Source organism: Camelus bactrianus, chromosome 13 (assembly GCF_048773025.1).
Source record: "Camelus bactrianus isolate YW-2024 breed Bactrian camel chromosome 13, ASM4877302v1, whole genome shotgun sequence".
NCBI lineage: Eukaryota > Metazoa > Chordata > Mammalia > Artiodactyla > Camelidae > Camelus > Camelus bactrianus.
In genome coordinates, this window is record NC_133551.1 from 41,514,373 (window position 1) to 41,537,795 (window position 23,423).

A 23,423-nucleotide genomic window follows, 5' to 3' on the forward strand; every position below is an offset into this window, starting at 1 on the left:
TCATTCACTTCCCTCTGGTCTAGATAACTATCTCTCACCTTTTCCTCTCTCCTCAAATCCCCAACAAATCCTCCCTAATTATTATTGGCTGGAGACCTTGCTTCCAAATACCCTGAGAAAACTGAAGCAATCATAAAAGAGCTTCAGATTCTTGCTACCAGATGTACCCCTTACCAGCATACACATGTGCATATGGTGTCTTCCTTTGGGGCTCTTCTCTAAAAGAAATCCCTCCACTTATATGCTAGATTCTTTCCTTCTTGTCTGCTCAAGGCCACTGTTTCAGCTATTCTCCCCTCACTCCTACACCAATTTTTTATCCTGTACTGAATCATTTATATCAGCATATAAACAAGCTGTTTTTTCTCTCATCAAAAAAACAAAAACAAAAACAAAACCCCACATACTTCCTCAGTCAACTACCACTTTTTTTTCCTGCTCCCCTTTGCAGCAAAAACTCCTTAAAAGAATTGCATTTCTCTCTGCATCAGTCTCTGAATGAATGAATGAACAAGTGAATATTTCAGATCAGGACTAGAGGTCTAGTCCTCTGTAACTCAGGTTCACAGTAACCAAAACCAAAAAAAGGTATCGCATGTACCAAGTGCCAATATCCTCTGGTATGTATGGATGGAGTGACAGATACTAGAGATAACATCCTAGGACTTAAATGTTACTAGTTCCTATCCAAACACCCTATTCTCAAAATTTAAGACAGCCAAGAGGTTAAGTAATTTCTGGCTCTGCCACTAATTTATAGTTACTTAATCTCATAGACCCTCAGGTATATAGTCTGTAAAACAGAAGACAAATCTTCTCTCTTGGGATTGCTATGACCACTAAATGAGGTATCAAAGATAACACAGTCCTATACTCACTGGTTTCAAAACTGAATGTGCATAAGGATTACCTTGGGGGTTTATTAAAATGCAAATTCCTGTACCTTATCCAGCCCTACTGAATCTAAGTTTCTTGGGAGTGAGGTTCACAAATCTGCTTTTTATAATAAGCAATATCCCAGAATTCTGGTGGACAGAGGACCACATTCTGAACAGTGGTCTAAGCAATCAACAAAATTAAGAATCTTCCTTTTTTGCCCTTCAAAAGCTGTCTTGGTTAAAATATCTTAATTAGAGAATAATGCAGATTAGTTACAAAAGTATAGAAGGTTCATAAACGGCATGGAAAAATGCCTTGTAAAATTCCAATACTGTATTTCTAGAAAGAGCCTATATGGAAGCAATATGGGGCTAATACACAAAGCAATGTCCTAATTCCTATCATATATTCCATTTTCTACTACAGCTGGTGAAAAAATATCACATTGATCACTGGTTTTAGGTGGTAAATATGAACTGGAAGGCAATTATATTGCTTAATGAGACTAATATAAAACTTCAATAACACTATGAAACTAACTCCTCTCTTTCTCATTTATGGCTAATAACTGAAAACACACATCAATTCCATCACAAAAAAATTCAAAGACTAAATGAAAATTTTCACTAATTTTCTTCACAAAACCATCAACTATTCAGGAAGATAACTTCAAAATTTTCATATCCAGTTTCTTATTCTTACCTTTAAAATTTCTGGCTTTGTTTTTTCCATCACATGAGTCAGGCTAAAAAGGTGAAAGAGAGCTTCTCGGACAAAGAATGCCCGTTCACTGTATCGCTTCAATGCTTCTGCAATCTGCGTTTCATTGGCTTCCCCAGACACCTTTGAACATAGCCAGAAAATTAGCTTTTAGAATTCTTTCCAACTCTCTAACTTTCTCTATTCAAACATCATTTGTATAGACGGCATCCAGGGTAGCTATGTAAGGCCTAAAATAAATGGGAATGATTATTTTCCAACCCATCCAGAGGAGTCACGCTATGGAGGTGTACATGTGCTAAAGAGATGTATATTAGATAGGCTCAGATCCTACTATAAGCCTATGGGTAAAATTTTCTATACTGTACCTAAAATAAATATCAAGATATTTAACACTATTTATAAGGTCTTACTATGTGATTAGGCTCCTATTTGCCTCGTAAGGTAACCCTCTATCCTAACTCACAATGTGTTAGCTACACTAGACTTTTTTCCTAATCTTTCAATAAACCAAGCTCTTTCTCAGGTAAAGGCTATTATACATAATATCCTCTCTGACTGAAATCCTCCTCTCTTTCTCTGCCTAATTTCTATTCATCCTTCCAATTCAAGTTAAATGACACTTTTCAGAGAGGACTTCTCTGACCCACCAATCTAAATCAGGTCTCCCTGAAACATCTTCATAGCTGTTATCATAATCCCCCTAGTAGACTGGCCTATTCACCACTGTACCCCAACAGATAGCATTATGTGTGGCTCAGATAAGCACTCAATAAATATTCATCAAAAAATGTATTAATTAACTTCTCCAGATTAATTAAGCTCCCATTAAGCATTAAGAGGTTCATTTCAAATTACGTCTATCTTAAACTGTGGTTCATATACCATTGGGTAACCAAATGTATATAACAGGAAGTGGCACTTTAGAAAAGCAATTCAACTAGTAATTAAAATAGAAATTATTAGACTATCACCATGATCCCCAATGAGTTAATGGAACTAGGTGTTGAGTGTTAACAACTACTAAAAATCACAGAAAGAAAGCAACCAGATATTACATATTTCCTTAATGAAAGAGCATAACACCTAAGGGTCCCGTCCAAGGGACCAAACGTGAGTTTGATTAAGTCTCCAAATCTAGCTACCAACTTGTAGAAAATACAGAGTCAGAGAGATATACAACACAAGAATACAATCAAGAAAATTCAGATTGAGGGAAACTCTTCAAGTCAAAGGACTGGATTCTTTAACATACAAATTATAAGGAAAGAAAGGAATGGAGAGGGAACTTATAAATTAAAAGATACTCAAGAGACATATACTTTTGGAAAATGGACAAGATTAATTAAGTCCCTAAAGATAAACAGTTGGGTCATAAAACTATTTAAAAGAGCAAGGACCTGATTATCATTAAAGTCAGGACAGAGATTAGTTTCATGGGGAAGGAGGGAGTTCTTCTCAGGATGAAGCATATGGAAGAGCTTCAGGATAGCTGACAAAGTTCAGTTTATTAACCTGAGTGATGGTTTCAAGTGTGTTCGCCTTATTTTCACTCATAAAGCCATATACTTATTATTTATGGTTTTTGTATCTCTTATTTTACAGTAAGTTTAAAAAAAAAAACCCACCAAACCTGCTGTTCAGAGTGATATAATCTTTTCATTAAGTTGGAAGACTGTCTTTTCTGGCAGTAACATTATAAAAGGTAACACAGAAATAAACACTTAGAAAATACATTATTCAAAGGGAGAGGGTACAGCTCAGTGGTAGAGTGCATGCTTAGCATGCACGAGGTCCTGGGTTCAATCCCCAGTACCTCCATTAAATTTTTTTAAAAAGTTACTCAGTAACTAGGTTTTATCTGAACACATAGTATTCAGGTGAGAATATGCAGCTTTGAGGAAATGAAGGGCTGCATCACAAATGACATTTCAACCACTGACAGAATGTGCTACAAAGGTCTAATAGGAATTAGACTACAGTATAGGTATGTACAAATGACACAAAGCACATAGTGAACATCTGTAAGATTATAGAAATAACAATGCAAGTTTGTTTACAAAATGCTTTTTAAATTATTTATGTATAATATACATACATAAACATTGGTCTTGACTATGTATTCACATATGTAAGGAGTTGCTGAATAATAGAAATTTTCCAAGTGTTTAGTTTTTTTTGAATCATCCTGAACTTTTTCTTTGATTTTCTTATATTTGGAAAGACACTGAAATATTATATGAGACAAAAAAGACTGTAAAAAGGGAAAACAAATAACAATAATCATTGTCTGACTTCATTTATCCACATTTGGCTGCTTCCAAAAGCTTTATAATATCTTACATGAACTATAACCTCAAGGTACCTTTGAATATAAAATTAAAGAACTTTTGTTACTGGAACATAAATATTCTAAACCAAATTTCATTGCCTTTATGTTTTATTCAGTGATCAACACTTCTCTAGCCAGTGATAAACTCTCAAATCAAGCAATCATACTCCTCAAACTATAAGCATCTTCAATTCAATCAATTTCATATGCTAGATCAACGAAACAAAACAAAACAAATGTCTGTATGTACTAGTTTCAGCAAACAATTTAAAAAGAGAAATGTCCTTATTAATTACTAAATTAAGCCTTATTAATACTTAATATATGGAGTAAAACTAAAATTTATGTTCTAAGGAAAACTTTCTTGTAGCACTCAGTATATAACCGTTATAGCATTTCTCACACTGGATTAAAGCTATTTTTAAATGTCTCCTCTCCACTAGACTAGAATTCCTTAAGAGCAGAGGCACTAGCTCACACATCTTTAATAAGTACTCAGTAAGTGTTTTTTGAAATGGATCCATTCCTCTGCTTTAAAAAAATTATATGTAACTTCACTGGATGTTGATGACTGCAGTTCATTACAGAATCTTAGTTCAAGGGAGAAGTCTAGGCTGGAGATACAAATTTAGGAGTCATCAGCATATAGGTTTAAGGGCCAAAGTATGGAACACTCCAAATTTGAGGCCTGGGAGATTAAGAAGAACCAATAAAGGAAATTGAGACCGAACAGTCAGAAAAGTAGGGGGGAAAAAAAACAAACAAAACAAGACAAGTGTGATATCCTAGAAGATAAGGTAAAAAAAAAAAAAAAGTACTTCAAAAAGGAGGACAAAATCAACCATGTCAAATGCCAGTTTAGATCAAATAAAATGACAACTGAAAACTAATAATGGGTTTAGCACATTTCCAGCAATTCTCAGGAACTGGGAACCACAGCTTGGAAAATAACCCCAGAGTCTGGGAATGAAGTGGCCAAAAAACATGACTCCTAATTGTGGAGAAGTAAAAGTTTCAGGAAACTGATGTTAACAGAAGAGCAAATTTGGTGGGGAAACAGAGATGACAGAGTCAGAAATTCTATGGTAAGAAAACCCTTTGTGTTGGGACTAGAAATTGAGAGGAAAAGAAAAGAACTAGGATACTCAAATAGAGGCAATGAGATGTAGTGGAAAGGACACATACTTAGCACAAAGGCAGGCTCATCAGTTGGTTGTGACCCTTAAGAAAGCCATTCCCTCTCAATGAGGACAATACTTCCCTCTCAGAGTCAAGAAATCAAAATAAATGATATATATGAAAGTGCAAAAAACTAACCATTTGTTCTTATAATCACCCACTCAGAGTACTACATCACGCCTCATAAAGAATACTGGGGAGTCACGCTGTTTCTATTTCTGGCATCCTTTAGTGTGGTCTAAAAAACGGAGGCAAATAAAGCCAAAAAACTAACTGAAAGCATCACAATACTAAGACAATCATTTCAGACAAGTTTCTCATCAACTTTGCTAAATCAGACAATTCTAAAAAAGAGATGGAGTAATTTCGGCTCTGTTTCCTTAACGTGACCCATTATTTTTCAGCTCTCAAATTAGTGGTCAAAGAATTTAAAAGAAACATCAATTTCTGTATACAGCTGAATAAAGAGCAAAGTTCCAATGATCTCTATTTTTTTTATATACTTTAAGACAATGATTCTCAACTTTGGCTGCATATTGCAATCAGCCAAGGAGCTTTAAAAAATACAGTTGCCTGGGTCCCTTCTCCCTGTGGTTTTGATTTAATTGCTGAAGCTCTCCAGCTGATTTTTTAAAAATTAAAACAATTTTTCCAGCTTTATCAAGACATGTAATTTTATATATACATACATGACATATGTTTAATGTATAAAACATACTTATTTGATACATGTATATACTGCAAAATGATTACCATGATATGGTTGGTTAAAACATCCACTATCTCAAATAATTATAGTCCAGGTAATTTTAATTGTAGTCAAGGTTGAGAATCACTGCTTCAGTGTTTACAGAGCTGGAAACTAAATAATTGCAAATAAAGTGAGTGTTTCCTAGAGCCAAGATTTCAAAGTAATAATGGTTCCATTTGTGAAATCTGACATGTTTCACAGAGGCACTGTGGAATATAGATGTCCTACTAGTCCCAGTTTAAAAACCCAGGTTAATTCACTCTAGGGTCTGTCAGTGGTGAGAAGAATCAGCAAAAACTATACTGCTCAGGAATCTCAACTATCAGAGGACCTTTGCCTTGAGAAGGTTATATAGCATAGTGTACTAGGGGTACATCCCTTTCATCCTTCAGGACGTAGGTCAAGCTCACCTCTTCTGGGAAATCCTTCCTAAACTCCCAGCATACAGGGGTTCCTTCCCTTTTGATTTTTACAATTCTTTACTATCTGATCCATTTGTTAGGTAGTTGAGTAACGCTAAAATACTAATTTACCTTTTTATGTTTCCTTCACCAACAAGCCCTGTGCTAGAAATCTATCTTGTTCCATAACCAGTAGTTAAGTAAGTTCCTCACACTTCTTGTTGCCCTGCACCTGGCTCATATGACCTTGCCAAGTCTGGCCCTGGTGCCTACTTCTTCAGCCTCATCTCATCACTCTGTGACTTAATACCATGGAGTTCCAGCCACGGTGGCCTTTTTTCAGTTCCTCAGATGTACCATGGTCCTTCCTCCCACACATCTTTTGCATATATTATTCTCTCTGCCTGGAATGTTCTCTACCAAACTACTCATTCAGCAAGTCCTCAGAGAAGCCTTAAACTAAGTCGAGTATCTGTGTTAAACATTCTCAAATATAGTATTGTTTATCTTTTAGATTCCTAGCACTACGCAGTTTAAAGCATATATATGTGTGCATTATATATTATATTACTATATATGTATATGACATATAGAGATACATATACTTAAAGCACACGTGACATTTGATACTTGATTGTCTGAGTCCTTCACTAAATTACAAGCTCCATGAGGGCAAGATCATGCCTATTTGGCCTCACTATCAGGTTCCCCATGTCCAGCACAGTGCATAGTGCAGAAGCACTTGATAAAATATTATTGAATAAATGAATAAAAAAGAGTGACTCAAAATAACTTTCTACATTCTTTTTTAAGACTAAATTTAGAAAAAATCTAAATAGTGAAATGTTTTAAGACGTTTATGATTAACTTTTCCTTCTCCTTTTTTGAGATCAATAATGCTTTATCAAAAAAGATACCTTGCCATTTTGGTCACAATATTCACTTTTAGGCCATCCCTGACTCCACTCCAGGTAGGATCAAAGAATTCTTCTGTTTAAGTGGTGTAGGTAGTAGGGGGAAAAAATAGGGCTCTGGCATTAGACAGATGTAGATCCAAACGTTGGTTCTAAACTAATAATAAATCATGTAATTTCTATGAGTCTGTTTCTCATCTATAAAATGGAGTTAATACCTTTCTATAGATATTAACATATGCAATATAAAGTATCTACAGGATATAACGCATGTTAGAAAAATAGTAGTTTTCCTTAAACTTGTCACAATTCTATCATTCAAAGTCTGATTCAGATACTATTTTCCCTCTATCAAGCCCCCCACATTCTCCAGCTAGAAAAAAATTTTCCTGCTCTATTACAGCAACTATACCAAACCTTGGCTTTACAGTTATTTGTGATCATAAAACACTACTCCCATCAGGCTCCTTGGAGGCAGATCCTCTATCTTTTTCATCTTTGAATCCCAGGCTTTACCAAATCCAATAGATGTTTCCCTAACTTAAATCATTAGGCATAAGAAACCTTGAGAAAAGCAAGATTTTACCATTTCTACAATAGAGATCTCCTTGGAGAACTTGATCTTCCATTAGATACTCAATTCAACAAGGAGCATCCTTAGTTTCTTTGAACTAATCCATTAGAAATTCAAGTGGTTCCAAATACCTAAACACTATCATCATGAGAACTATCATTTATCCAAGGCGTACTATATGACTTGCACTTTGCATAGCCATTCATCTTCAGAAGAATTCTAAAGGTAGGGAATGATATCTATTATATAAATAAAGAAACAAAAATTCAAAAAAGTTACATCAGAGCTTGCTCTGGGTCATGAAGCAAGTAAGCTGGTATTTTAATTAGGACTCTAACTCTAAAGCAAGCCCTTTCCACTACACAATGTCCTGTTTCAAGAACATGCTGCATATATTATTAGACATTCATCTTAAGGAGCCTTATACAACTAAAACATTGGTCAGCCTGAAAAAGGAATACATTTTTAAAGTCTAACCTTCAAATGTCCTTCTCCTGTGAGGAATTCAGAGTAGCCAGCATCAGTGGCCAGCAAACCTACAAACTGCATGCTGGGTCGTTGCTGTATAAAGGCTTCAACAGCTTTATCTGTCACATGCTTTCTCCCAGAAACATCCAGGGAGACGAGGTTGGGCAGGATGTCCTTCTGTTCTAGCAAGCGAAGAGCTATGTCTGAGGTAAACTGTTTATCATCTGAAATATCAAGATGATTCAGGTGTTTTAGTTCCCGAACAACATCCAGTATCTGTGTAGTTGTCATTTTTAAACATTTCAAGTGGTGCATGGTTAGAGACTTGAGTCGGTCTTTGCAGGCTAGCAGAGCCGTGATGTCTGTGATCGAGGTGTTAGAAATATCCAGGCTCTCTAATCTTGGCAATGAAGCAACTTCAGCCAGGTCTTCATTATAAAAGAGAACATTGGTGATGCTTAATGCTCGAAGGCCAGAAAGTCGGCTGAAGCACCGCTCATAAGGATCTTCGAGGGAGAGAGTTAATGAGTTCAGCACTAGGCACTGGAGATTTTGCTGGATCCATTTGTTACTGCCGAGCCCACTGATGATGTCTGTAATCGTGATGTCAGCATTCACACCTGTGGCATCTAGTTCCACTAACTTGTGGTGGCAGAAGGCTTTCCGGAAAGCAACAGCAGAGATCTTGGCTTTGCGAATGCAAGCTCGCTTTAAGCGCATCTGGTTGCCCCTAAAAATACCTACAGTTCCATCATTCAAGAGACCTGGGAAAAAACAAGCAGTACTTTAACTTCAAAAAATGGTTAAAAGGGGAAGGTATAGCTCAAGTGGTAGAGTGCATGCCTCATATGCACAAGGTCCTGGGTTCAATCCCCAGTACCTCCTCTAAAAATAAATAAAGAGATAAACCTAATTCCCTCCCTCCCCCCCCAAAAAAATTGGTTAAAGGATCGCTAAAATTTCCAGCACACTTTACACTTTCAAAGCACTCCCATGTAACATTTCATTTAATAGACATAATTCAGCACGATAAGAATATTATTATCTATAATTTACAGATGAATAAACTGGAGTTCAAAAAAGTGTCTTTCCAAGATTACAGAGACAGCACATGGCAGAATCAGGTCTGTGGTAGACATTACTGATATTCACTAACATCTGGTTCTCCTCACCTTCCCAGACACATGCACAACTACATTTCCCAGCCTACCCCTGGATTTAGATGGGGCTAGCCAATGAGCTGTATGCTACATCACCTAAGAGCCAGTGAATGATTTCATGATTTTCCAACGCTATCTTTTCCTACTGTGACAAAAGTGAGGAGCCTTCAAGTTCTAGACAGGGTACCTTTATGTGAGTGGAACCTCTACCAGCCTAGATCCTAGGATGATTATGGAGCAGAACCTTCCATGGACTTGCAGCATTTTTGTGCCATGAGTGAGGTATACACTGTATGTTAAGCTACTGGATCTGGGATTTGTTACCAATCCATTTCTAGCCTATCTAGCCTTTAAGTTCACTATAATAAATTATTATACACACCAACACATAAATACACATACATATATTTAGCATATATATATCTATAATTCATTATTAAACCACTAGCTAGATCTGAAGCCTTATTAAAAGGATCTAGAGGTTACAGTCCCTCCCCGTCAAATGAATTCAAATAAAGTGGACACATCTGAAGTCCCTTAGAGCTTTACCAGGCCATCAGTTAATCATGCCAGAAGCATATAATGCTTTGGACCCACATCTATTCCAACAATATCACACATCAACCAAGCAACATTTACTTTGAAAGAAGTAACAGCCATGACAACAAAAAGTAGACTAAGAACAATCTGGGGTGAGTGAACAGTTCGGACCAGGTAAGTAAAAGGCCTTGGAGTCAAGAGAACTCTAAATGGCACCTCAGCCGACTCACACTGAATACAGATCAGGCTGCCAGCCAGCCACCCTTAAGTTAGAACTAAAGTATTTTTTAAGTGGAAGCACTGCTTTCTAGTGAATTTTGTAGACTTAATTATTGTTAAAGAGTTAAAAATCAAGAAAAATCTTTACAAAACCTGTCACAATGGACAAAAATGGCAAATTATATACTAAGAATTCTATTACTCTAGAACTATGCTGTCTAATACAATAGCCACCCAGTCATGGAGAACTTGAAATGTAGATAGTCCAAACTGATGTATGCTGTTAAGTGTAAAATACTCACCAGATTTTGAAGTTTTAGTACAAAAAAATGTAAAATGTCTCAATAATTTTCTATATTGACTATATATGTTGAAATGGTATTTTTAGATATACTGGGTTGAATAAAATTATTAAAATTAGTTTCCTGTTTCTATTTACTTTTTAAATGTGGCCACTAATAAATTTAAAATTACATATGTGGCTCACACTTGTGGTTCATTTCTATTGGGCAGTGCTTTCTAGAGACAGCCTTTTTTTTTTCTCTGTATTTTTTTTTAATTAAAGTACAGTCAGTTGTAATGTATCAATTTCTGGTGTACAGCACAATGTCCCAGTCATGCATATACGAACATATATTCATTTTCATATTCTTTTTCATTAAAGGTTATTGTAAGATATTGAATATAGTTCCCTATGTTATATACATAAGAAATGTTTTTTTAATCTGTTTTTATATATAGTGGCTAACATTTGCAAATCTCAAACTCCCAAATTTATCCCTTCCACCTCCTTTCCCCAGTAACCATAAGATTGTTTACTATATCTGCAAGCCTAGAGATAGTCTTTTAAACTACTCTATTTCAGGGGAGTAAATTTCATGGTGGGGTTCTGTCCACTGAACAATTATTAAACAACTGCCATATGTCAAACCTTACCAAATGTTGTGGAAACAAAGAAAAATACATCTCTATATTCAAGAATTCAAAATTCCATGGAATGAAGAGGTCTCAAACAATGGTAACAAAATGAGCTACATGGTATACTAGGGCCAAGTATCGTATCATGAAAGCAAAGAAAAGGAAGTAACATGTCATACCTGGAGACCTGGAAACGAATGCATGGAAGAGATCTCTGAGTAAGTCCTTCAAAGATGAAGAAAAAACTCAAAGATGGAGAATGAAAGTGAGGGGTATTAAAGGAAGAATAAACAGCATAAACAAAGCTTTAGCATACATAATGAATCATTACGTTGTACACTTGAAATTAATATGTTATGTGTCAATTATACCCAATTTTAAAAATGCAAAAAAACCCAAAACCCAAACCCAGCCTTAAAGATGTGAACATTCCTCACACAGAAAATGACAAGTCGTTCTATACTGCTAGAATATAAAAAATGGCTAGAGCTATGAGATATTTCCCTGATAAAGAAGGGAAGATTACAAGTGAAGGCCTAGATATGAGTGAAAACTTGGTGCATTTCTGGAGATTTAAGTATGTGGGGAGAGACAAGAAACGAGGCTAGATCACTCTGAAAGGTAAAGAGAGGAAAGTAGACCAGCTAGGGATCTTGGGACACAAAGAACAATGTAGTGGAGTTCCTGGGTTTTTTCCTTGCAGCATGCAACCTAAAGTTGAAGAAGTTGGCAACCCAGAAATACGGTCAAGCACAGTCAAAAAAAGCTTCCCCCCCCAAAAAAATGTGCTCACTCTAGCCAAAGTACCAGGATAGGGGTGGCCTAGCAAGGCAGGAAACCAGGACACTTTTAGATAGTAACTACTTTACTTCAGTCAATCATCACAGAAAAAAACTGGAGCCACCCGCACCCACACTAGCAAAGGCCAAGAGGGGAACCTAGACTTTCACTCTTGCTGTAACTAGTTGCCCCAATCTCCCCACAGGGAGGTGTTAGAGAAGGCTGAGCAGGGAGCCAGGACTTTCATCTCCATAATGTCAGTCGATATCGTCTGGAGAGCCTGGACTTTCCTGTGCATCTGGCAGTAGTGAGATGCTCTTCTCCGTCCCTGCTAGGGTGGTGTCATAGGAAGCCTAGTGGAGAATCAAGACCTTCATCATTGCCCAAGAGTAATGAGGCCACCTCACGCCAACACTGTGTCAGTGGAGGCCAACTGGGAAGAGAAATGAGGTACTCATCCCTACCTCAGCTAGGGAAGTATCAGTAGAGACCTTGTGGGGAACCAGAACTCCAGCTGCTGCACAGTGGTAATGAGGAGTCCCAAGCCTTGGGTGTCAAAAGAAGTCAAGTGGGGAACCAGAACATCTACCCCAATCTGACAATAAAAAGGCAGTGCCTCCACCTCCCACTGCTGGAGTGGTGTTGGAGACAAACTAAAACAGAAGAGTCTTATAACACAAAATCCAAAATGCCCAGATTTCAATAAAAATTCACTCATCATACAAAGGACCAGTAAGATCTCAAACTGAAAAAAAGACAATCTATAGATGTCAATACTGAGATAATAGAAATGTTAAAATTATTCAACAAAGATTTTAAAGGAGCCATCATAAAAATGCTAAAGTGAGCAATTACAAACATGCTTGAAACAAATGAAAAACAGAAAGCCTCAGGAAAGAAATAGAAGCTATAAAAAAGAGCCGAATAGAAATTTTTAGAACTGAAAAATACAATAATGGTTAGGCTCAACAACAGAACGGAAGGAACGGAGGAAAGAATCAGTGAACTAAAAGGTAAAACAACGGAAATTACCCAAATCTAAACAACAGGAAAAAAAATGGACTAGAAGAAACTGAACAGAGCTATTTGTCCCAGAAAGAAGGAGAAAGAGGGGAGAGTTGAAAAAGTATCTGAAGAAATAATGGCTACACCATCAAAGTGACTCAAAGAAAAAACAGTAATAACACCAAATGCTGTCAGTATGCAGAGAAACTGGATCAGTCTTATATTGGCTGGAGTGTAAAATGGCACAGCCACCCTGGAAACAATTTGACAGTTTTTTTAAAACCTAAACATGCATCTACCACATAACTCAGCAATAGCACTGCTGGGTATTTAACCCAGAGAATTAAAACCTATCTTCAGGGAGGGAAGGGTAATAGTTCAGTGGTAGAACACATGCTTAGCATGTACAATGTCCTCAGTTCAAACTCCAGTACCTTCATTAAAAAAAAAAAAAAAAAAACTTACGTTCACATAAGACCTGTACATGGATGATTACCGCATAATATTCATAATACTAGAGTTTATGTTCAAAATAGCTAAAAACTGGAAACAACTGGAATTTCCTTCAGTAGATATGGTTATACAAACTAACGTATTCCATAGCATGGACTACTACTCAGAAATAAAAAGGAATGGATTGATATACACAACAATCTGGATGAATCTCCACAGAATGATGAGTCAAAAAAGCTAATTCCAATGAAATGACAGAATAAATGAAATGTTTCCATTTATATAACAGTCTTGAAACGACAAAATTATAGAAATGGAGGTAGACACAGGAGACATACAAATGTGGCTATAAAAGGGCAACATGAGGGATCCTTGTGAAGATGGAAATCCTGACCATATCAATGTTAGTATCCTTGATGAGATAATATACTATGGTTTTGCAAGATACCACCACTGGAGAAAGAGGATCTCATCTGTTTTATTCATTACAACTCCATGTGAATCAATATTTTTCTAAAAATAGAAAGTTTAATTAAAGAAAAAGAGATCACTCTCAGGAAAATTTGAAGGTGTGTTGTTGACCCAGAGTTAAGGGAATTCCATCTGATGGCTTCAGTATTATTGCTAAGAGTAAATGGTAAAAAGCCTGAGGAGAGCAAAGAACACATGAAACAATGTTAGGAGCACTGCATAGTTGGTCAGGGAAATACTCAAGAACTCCTGGGCAGTGCTGGGGGCCCCCCGTCTTTATATTACCGACTTGCCTCTATCTCTTCATGAAGGTTTAAGCCTAGTCATCACCTCCTTGGAAAAGTTTTCTCTGACCATTCAAGCTAAAGTAGAGGCCTTCCTCTTTTTTTTTTTTTTTTTTTTTTAATTTTTTTTTTGAGGGAGGCAATTAGGTTTATTCATTTGTCTACTTATTTATTTATTAAATGGAGGTACTGGGAATTGAACCCAAGGCATTATATATGCTAAGGATTCACCCACCACTGAGCTATACCCTCTATACCCTCCCACCCCAAGGCCTTCCTTTTTTATTCTCCTTTGGAGACCCATGTTCTTTTTCCCTCAGAGAATCTATCACAAGTTGTAATTCTACATATGTTTGTTTGTATCTCAGTTATGTCTCCCACTGGATTATATGCTCCACAAGAGCAAGATTCATGTTATGCTCAATATTGTGCACTCAACAGCTAACAGTGCCTGGCATGCAACAGATGTTCAATAATTTTCTTCTCTAGAGCATCCTTCTTACACATTTTACTTCTACTGTGCCTCCTGTGGACCCACCAGAAACTCCCTACATTAAGTATCTGCTGTTAAGAACCCTTCTAAGAAAAAAAAAAAAAAAAAAAAAAAAAAAACCCTTCTAAAAACCAAAAATAGAAATAGACTTTGAATTGAGATCAGTATTTTCCTTGTTTATGCCACAAAATAAATTTAAACATATTTTTAAATGTTAATTTTTTACAGCTGAACCTTCAGACTTCTCAGTTAAGACTGATTTTAATCTTAAAGTGATTATCATACCACCTTACAAAACTTGCTCTCAGATTTCGATATTATATACATATGTTTGGTAAAATGGATTACTTTTGGCTGCTTTGGGTCAGTCTACATCAAATAAAATTTTCTAATTAAATTTAAGTGTCTACATTTGAGAGTAACAGAATTTAAAAAGTAATGAATTAAAAGAAAAGGGCATGAGATCTAGAAACCAGTCCTGTGTTTGAGTCCTGGATCCAACATTTATTCACTATTAGACACTAGACAAATTACTCCACAAGTCTAAGATTCCTTATCTGTATAATGTGAATAATGACCCTCTCTCACAGGAACTGATGTGAAGATTAAATAAGACAATACATATAAAAAGCATTTTGTAAACTGAAAGCACTAGATAAATATCATTAACAATATTTGAAGGAAATTTGCCTAGATTATCTTTTCCTTCTCTCAAAAATAAACACACTAAAGAATCATATATCTTTTTCCATGACCAACAATACCTGCTACAATGTATTTGAGCTAAATCTTCCTTTGCTGTTATACTATTCACTTGGGTTGTTTGCTGGCAGTCTATCCCCTCAGATGACCAATTTGTAATTTGCTTTGGTCAAAGAACCAAGGTAAATAAAACTGCATATATTTAAGAATCAACATGCTTTAAATGAGGGTTCCTCAAGGGTTTTTTTCCAAGGAGTAAAGTACAGAAGCTTAAATGCAAGGATTCTGCCCCAAAACATTTTTTTAAATTTCTTTCTGGTTTAGGCTATAGATAGCTGAAGTGACCAGCAATGTGACCGCCAGGAGTATAAGCCCTCAGTCATCTAGAAAATCTATTTGGCTGTTCGAGGATACAATTCACAATGTCTTGAAAGGTATTAACTCTTTTCAGTTCAATCCCAAGCCAGAGGCTGAACATATCAAGGTATATCAATTTAGATTAGGCAGATGGTATAACACAGAGGCCTTATCATTAGATGGCAAAGTTCTTATTCTGATTCCTAGCTTTTATACACACATTTCCTGAAAAGTTTTTAGCATTAAGAATGAGCAAAGATTATGACAAGAGAATCACAGAACCCAATAAGTAAAACTCTTTAATATCAGGCTTATTTTAATAAAGACTATTACCAATATCATTAATCCTTTGAACTGGGTAAATAAGTAAAACATTTGAAACGCAAATAAGTACTTTCTAAAGTCATTATGCTATTAGAAAAAATGTATTATCAAATTTAAAAGCATTTATAGAACAACTTTTTTCCCATTCTATTAGAAAAATTTTCAAAAACAGAAAAATTTATCTACCAATTTTTTAAAATAGTGACAAGAAGTAGCAATATGTTTTTTGAATACTATCAGTAGTGTCCACTCCTGATTGTTTGAAGTTGGATATGATTTTTACAAAGAGATCAAATAACTCAGAATACTTTTTGGTGAATAAGACAGGTAATCACGTTGGGGTAACACAAATGAGGGTAGTAAGTTGTCTGACTCTCACTTCCCTCATCTGAAGGCAGTTGGGAAAGAAGAAGTAGAAAATACATTTTGATCAAGCATATAGCCTCACCAAGACGCTACTCTGGAGGACAATTATTTAATTACACTTACTTAAAAACTACTTCCATTATTTTATCCATATAAAGTATTTGCCACAGTGCCTGGTACTTCATAAGCATTCAATGTTAGCTGCTATAATTAAATATCAGTAGTTATATTTCAAAAGGAACCTGGCAAACTTAAAATTTCAGTTAACATTTACTCTTTCGATTAACAAGACTATTTATATATACATATTTAAATTAAACATGCTAAGCGTAATCATTAAATTGAGATCAGAAAGAAATGTTAGCACTGGCATAATCTCTTATATTGTTGTGCAGCTTTGTAAAAGACCTCTAACTTTAACATGGATAGTGCCTACTGAAATTTAACCTGCTTCCTTTAGAAGGTTAGAAGAATTCAGAGATTACATACTTGACCAACTTAGTGAAAACCAAGGAATGTAGATGTCTTCTTCTTCTCTAAATTATTCCAAAATGCCTGAATTACAGCCTTATTTTTCCCACCCTTGCTTGGAATGCATTATCTGCATTTGTGAGATATACATATATATATATATAATATTATATTATATTATATATATATATATAATATTATATTATATATATGTACACATACATACACACACATATATATAAAATGGTACACACTTTTGTTGTGACTTTAACTATATATAATAAATTTATATATTTACATTTAAAAATATAATGTTTATAAATATATTTGTTATATATATATTTAAAGGTACAACAAAAGTGTATACCATTATCTGGCATCTAGGAGCAGAGATACCTCTAACGTAGGTGCATGAAGGTTGTATGGCAGTGAAAAAAACATATCTGCATTTGAACTAGGACTCTACCATTTACTAGCAGTGAGACTCTTAACAAGTTACTTCTCTGAACCTCAGTTTCCTTATTGGTATATAAATGGGATAATAATGGCCACTTTATAGGTTTTTGGGAAAATTCAAGAAAAGCATATAAAATGCCTGGCATTATTACATGCAACAGATAATCAATAAATGATAGTTATTATTGCCATATTTTCATTCTATTTTCTAGTTGTGAGCAAACTATATTTCTTACTTGTAAGAGTTTATACACCTTAATTATATAAAGGTATTATATTTCTTTCAACTTAAAACTTAGACAGAATTAGCGAAAATTCTCAACATACATAATCAGAATTTCACAGGTAAGTCTTTCCCAATTTATTTTCAGTATCTGTTTTTAAAAACGGAAGTACTAAATTAGCTCTGATTTCCCATTTCAAAGCTTGGTGTATATTTTATATTTACAGTACATCTCATTTCAGACTAACCACTTTCAAGCACTCGATAGCCATGGATAGTTAGTGACTACCATATTGGGTACTGCACATCAAAAATGTAGGATGTAAGTAATTTCTGTTTTCATCTTTACACTTTTCTGTACATTCAACTTTAAAGATAAAAAAATCAGTATTTTAAAATAACTAAATAGAGGCAGGGACAGAGTAAAAAAAAAAATATATATATAGGTGTTAGAATTAGAGACTCAGATGCAGGGGGTTCTGAAAGACAAGTTATTTTTGCCATGAGAATGGCTTCTCAAAACAACAAAAAAGAAGAAACAAAAAAAGTAATTTTCTCAGATTAGAAAAGAAAAATGCTTATTCTAAATTATACAGTAAGTGGCAGGAGGTGCAAAAATAAATGAACTCCTTTTCCTGGAATCAGACTTTCCTGTTATTTCTAAGAAAATAATTAAATGGCCACAGTAGCACTTCAAAATCCAATGTCAATTAACAGCATACAAATTTTGTTTCCTCTGTTAATTTTACTTCTTACCATGAAAAGCCATGGTCTGAAGCAACCGATCAGCCACCTCCTGTGGGAACACTCCAGGTTCCTGCAGACACAGTGTTCCATCTTGTCTTGCTGAGCAGAACTTCTCAAGGTGAGTAGTCAGGAAATTCAAGCAGATATCAAGTAAGGAATAAGGAGATGCCTCCTCCTTGGAGCCCAAAAAGAAATAAAGGGAACACAAAAGCCAACAAGTTAGTTTCCAGAAAGGTGGAGAACAAAACATTCACTTACTTGTTCAACAAGTATTTTTACTCAAGTGTCTACCATGTGCTAGATACCATGTCAGGCAGTGAGAATACAACATGTGACCCATCTTCTCAAGAAGCAGGAGAAGAGAAACATTTAAGCAAATATTTACATAAAGTCTATTAAATACTATAATAGATGATATATTGGGTAGTTATGTAAGCACAAAGCAGGTTACCCCACCAGTCAAGGATGGTCAGGGACAACCTCGAGGCACAGCAGATTAATCTTCCTAGATTACAACCCATGACCCTTCCCTGCTCAAAACTTCAATGGTCTTCATGGGCCTGAAGACAAAAGACAAAATTCTTAGATTGATGATGCCTGAGTCTAGCCCCAATTTACTTTCCAACTTGATCCCCATCCCAATCTGATAGTTCAAATATGATCAATTTATTTGGGTAAAATAATTTGCTATAGGTGTTATCCTCAAAAGAGAAAAAGATTAACCCAGTTATTCTAGTTTGAGGAATAAAGAACTAATCAAATAAGTTTTAAGTATAAGGGTTTTAATTATAAAAATAAACACTCTGTCCCCAACAATAATAAAATAATTAAAATATTATTACAGTAGCTACCATCCATTAGGTGCTTTCTGCATGACTTTGCTGAGTATTTAATGAGTTATCCAATATTTCATTTAGTCCTCACCTCTACTTTTCAAAATAGTAAACCATTATCTTCATTTTTGCATAACTGAAAACTGGCTCTGAAAAGTCTTATCTTTCTCAGTTTTCCACACATAATACATGAAAAAGTGTAGCTTCAAATTAAAACCTGACTCAGGAACACAACTCTTAACCACATTAAACAACTCACATGATGTTTGGCAGGGAGGGTATAGCTCAGGGGTAGAGCATATGCATAGCAAGCACAAGGTCCTGTGTTCAATCCCAAGTACCTCCATTAAAAATAAGTAAATAAATAAAAACCCAATTACCTCCCCCCAAAATAAAATAATAATAAAGAAATAAATTTTAAAAAACACATGTGACGTTTTAATGACTGAAAATATGCAGCCAATAAAAATTATAGTTCAAAGATATATCAATCACAGAGAAAAATACACATTAGGTAAGATATAAAAAAATACATAGTTTATAGAACATTCCTCAACCTGATAAAGGTCATCCATGAAAAACCCAGTTAGTATCATACTTAATGTTGAAAGTCTTAATATTTTCCCCCAAAAATCAGGATTAAGACAAACCTGCCCTCACCACTTCAACATTGTACTGGAGGTCCTAAAATTAGGCAAAAAAAAAAAAAAAAAGAAAGAAAGAAAGAAAGAAAAAAAAGTCATACAGACTGGAAAGACAATGTAAAACTACCTCTAACTGCAGGTGACATATTCTATATAAAGAAAATGCTAATGAATTCACACCAAAAAAACTATCAAATTAAAAAAAAAAACCCAAAAACAAGTTCAACAGAGTTGTAGGATACAAGATCAATATAAAAATACTTATATTTCTATTCACTTACAATGAATAATATGAAAAAGAAATTAAGGAAACAATTCTATTTACAACAGCATCAAAAAGAATAAAATACTTAGAAGTAAATTTAACAAAAGAAGGGTAAAATTAAAAAGTTAAAAAAGACATAAATAAATACAGACATTTGTATTCATGGATCAGAAGACTTAATATTGTTAAATTGATCTACAGATTCAATACAATCCCTATCAAAATTCCAGATTCCTTTTTTGCAGAAATTAACAAGTTGATCCCCAAATTCACATGGAAATACAATGAACCTAGAATAACTGAAACAATTTCTGAAAAGAAGAACAAAGCTGGAAGACTCACACTTGTCAGTTTCAAAGCTTACGACAAAGCTCCAGTAAGCAAAACAGTGTGGTACTGGTTTAAGGCTAGACATATATATCAATGAAACAGAACTGAAAGTCCAGAAATAAACTTATATTTACCGTCAACTGACTTCAACAGGATGCCAAGACAATTCAATGGGAGAAAGCATAGACTTCAACAAACGGTGCTGGGACAACTGGACTTCTACATGCAAAAGGATGAAGATGCGGTCCTAACTCGTATCACATACAAAAATTAACTCAAAATGGATCAAAGGCCCAAATGTAAAAGCTAAAACTATTAAGCTCTTAGAAGAAAACATTGGTATAATTCTTCTTGACTTTGAATTAGTAAATGGTGTCTTAGATATGATGTTAAAAGCACAAACAACTAAAGAAGAAAAGATAGACTTCATAAAAATAAAAAACTTTGTGCTTCAAAGGTTATCATCAAGAAGGTGAAAAGAAAACCCACAAAATGAGAGAAAATACCAGCAAATCATATATCTAAGAAGGAATTTGTATCTAGAATATGTAAATAACTCTTACAACTCAAAGAACTCAAAGACAGACAAAGGTCTAAACGGACATTTCTCCAAAGAAATACAAATGACCAACAATCACATGAAAGATACTTAACATACTGAACATCAGGGAAATGCAAATCAAACTAACAATGAAATAGTACCTCACACCTACTACAACGGCTATAATCAAAGTCAGACAATAACAAGTGGTTAGCGAAGTCGTGGAGAAAATGGAACTCTTGTACCTCACTGGTGGGAAAGTAAAATGATGCTGCCACTTTGGAAAGCAGTCTAGCAATTAATTATCATATAACCTAGGAATTCCACTCCTAAGTATACACCTAAGAGAAGTGAAAATATACATCACACAAAAACTTATACATGAATGTTCACAGAAGCATTATTCATAATGTCTAAAAAGGGAAAACCACCCAATATTCAACAATTTATGAATTGATAAACAAAACATGGTATATCTACACAATGGGAATACAATTCAGCAAAAAAAAGGAATCCTGATACATCATACATCAATGGATTTTGAAAACATTACACTAAGTCAAAGAAGCCACTCACAAAAGATCACATATGTCAAGAATAGGCAAGTCTACACAGACAGAAAGAAGATTAGTGGATGCCTAGAGCTGGGGGGAGGAAAGGTTGGAGGAAAATGGGAAGTAAATGCTAATGGGTATAGGGCTTCTTCTTGAGGTGATGAAAATATTCTAAAATTGTGGTTATAGTTGCACAACTCTATGAATATATTAAAAACCACTGAATTGGGTACACTTTAAATGGATGAATTGAATGTATGTGAATTGTATCTCAACAAAACTAATAAAAAAGTTTATAAAACTGCAAATATAAGACCAGAAATAAACACATCAAAATGTTAACTGAGTGATGTGCTATCAGTTTTCTTCTCTGAACAAATCAAACTTTCTATACACCATGTGACTTCTATAATGAAAAATTTATTAAAATATTTACATGTTAGTTTACAGTTTACAAAGTGCTTTCACATTGATACACTTGATATTGTAATAACCGAATGAGATAGATAACAAAGACATTTTATAAGATAAAGAAACAGATTTCATAAATGGTTGGCCCAATGTAGCAGACTGTTAGCTGCCAAACGTAACATCTTTTCTTTTCTTCCATGTTAATAAAATTTTATTTTTACCTGAGCACATGACCACCTGTAATAAAAACTACATATCCCAGTCTCCTCTGCAGCTAGAAGTAGCTAGGACGCATGAGAAAAAATTCAGAGGAAATAATTCTTCAAATTTAACTTCTGTCTCATAGAACTTTGCCTCTTCTGTCTTAATTCCTGAGCTGTAAGTATGAATTCTTTCTGCTTTTTCTACTCTTCATTGTACAAACTTTCTAAATATTTAAAATCATCACCCAGATGAAACAAGATGCCTGTGGCCTCAGTTGGTAAGTTTCAAAATGATCTATTTATTTTACAGAAGAGAAAATAAGTGAAAGTTGGGAAACTCTCAGAAGGGAGATATATAAACCTTCCGAGTACATAATTTTTAGAAGTCATTTTAGTCGAACAAACCCAGGTAGGAATATGTGGACACTTAGAATATGTAATTAATCATTCTAAAAAACTTTTTCTCCAACTGGTAAAATAAGTTCACAAAGGAACAAAAGTAGGTTTTTGGACCCCACAAATTTTTCTTTTTAAAGAAAGTCTCCCTTATTTCTGTGTTAATTCTTCTTAGTAAGCATAAGACTTTTCTAGTCAGCTGCTCCTCTACTGGGAAGTACATGTGCCTAATAGTTAATAACCTGGGCTTTGGAGCTAGAGTGCAAACCCCAACTTTTCATTTGCTAACTGTGTAACATTACATAAGTTACCTAACCTTTTTGCTCCTCAGTTTTCTCATCTTATAATGGGGATAATAATAATACCTATTTCATAAAGTTGTTGTGAGGATTAAATGAGATAAAACAGGAACCAAACAACTTAGAGTAATGACAGTGTGTCATGAAACACACAGCTTGTAAGAGTCAGAGCCAGGATCCAAACCCAGGAAATGTAGCTCCAAGAGCCTATTCCTTTATGCACCGTAATATACTACCTTTTCAACTTTATATACAAATTCCAAATATATTATCTCACCTGATACTCAAAGCAGGTCTGTGATGTGAACAAGGATAATTATCTCCATTTAAAGGAGAAGAACAGAGAGGTTATATATCAAGCCAGTGTCAGAACTAGAATTGTAATCAGGTTATCTGAGATCTACTCCCAAACCTACACTGCCATCTGTGATTTCCCCAATTTCTAGTACTTTAAGGTAACATAGAGGTATTGAGAAGTCAGTATTTCCCATTTAATTTTTAAACAAATAGCAGCAGCACAAGAGGAGAACTAACGAAGAAAGCATAAAACAGAAAAGCTGGAATTCAGTGTCTAAACAGTTTATGTCTTGGAAATTCCTGTTCAAAGAGATTTTTCCTTTCACCAATTAGGCACATTCCAGGCAAAGTAAAAACAAAGCTCCTACTGAAAAAGCAGGAGAGAGAGGAGGTCAAGTCTGATTTCATTTGGATCATAAAGTAATCTACACAGTTCAAAGACTAAACAATTTCTAGGAACAAC

General features: G+C 34.9%; 1 protein-coding gene and 1 non-coding gene across 2 annotated transcripts in view; one reads left to right on the forward strand and one right to left on the reverse strand.

Moving 5' to 3' along the window:
* ZYG11B (zyg-11 family member B, cell cycle regulator) overlaps positions 1-23,423 on the reverse strand; it is a 72,752-nt gene that overhangs the window by 32,979 nt on the left and 16,350 nt on the right. Inside the window, exons 2-4 of the mRNA XM_010951785.3 lie at positions 18,197-18,362; positions 8,228-8,982; positions 1,582-1,722 (exon numbers count right to left, since the gene is read on the reverse strand). Of these exons, the coding sequence (XP_010950087.2) occupies positions 1,582-1,722; positions 8,228-8,982; positions 18,197-18,362 (1,062 nt within the window). The remainder of the gene's footprint in view (positions 1-1,581; positions 1,723-8,227; positions 8,983-18,196; positions 18,363-23,423) is intronic.
* TRNAM-CAU (transfer RNA methionine (anticodon CAU)) lies at positions 9,030-9,103 on the forward strand. The gene has a single exon. It is a non-coding gene; the product is annotated as a tRNA-Met (tRNA).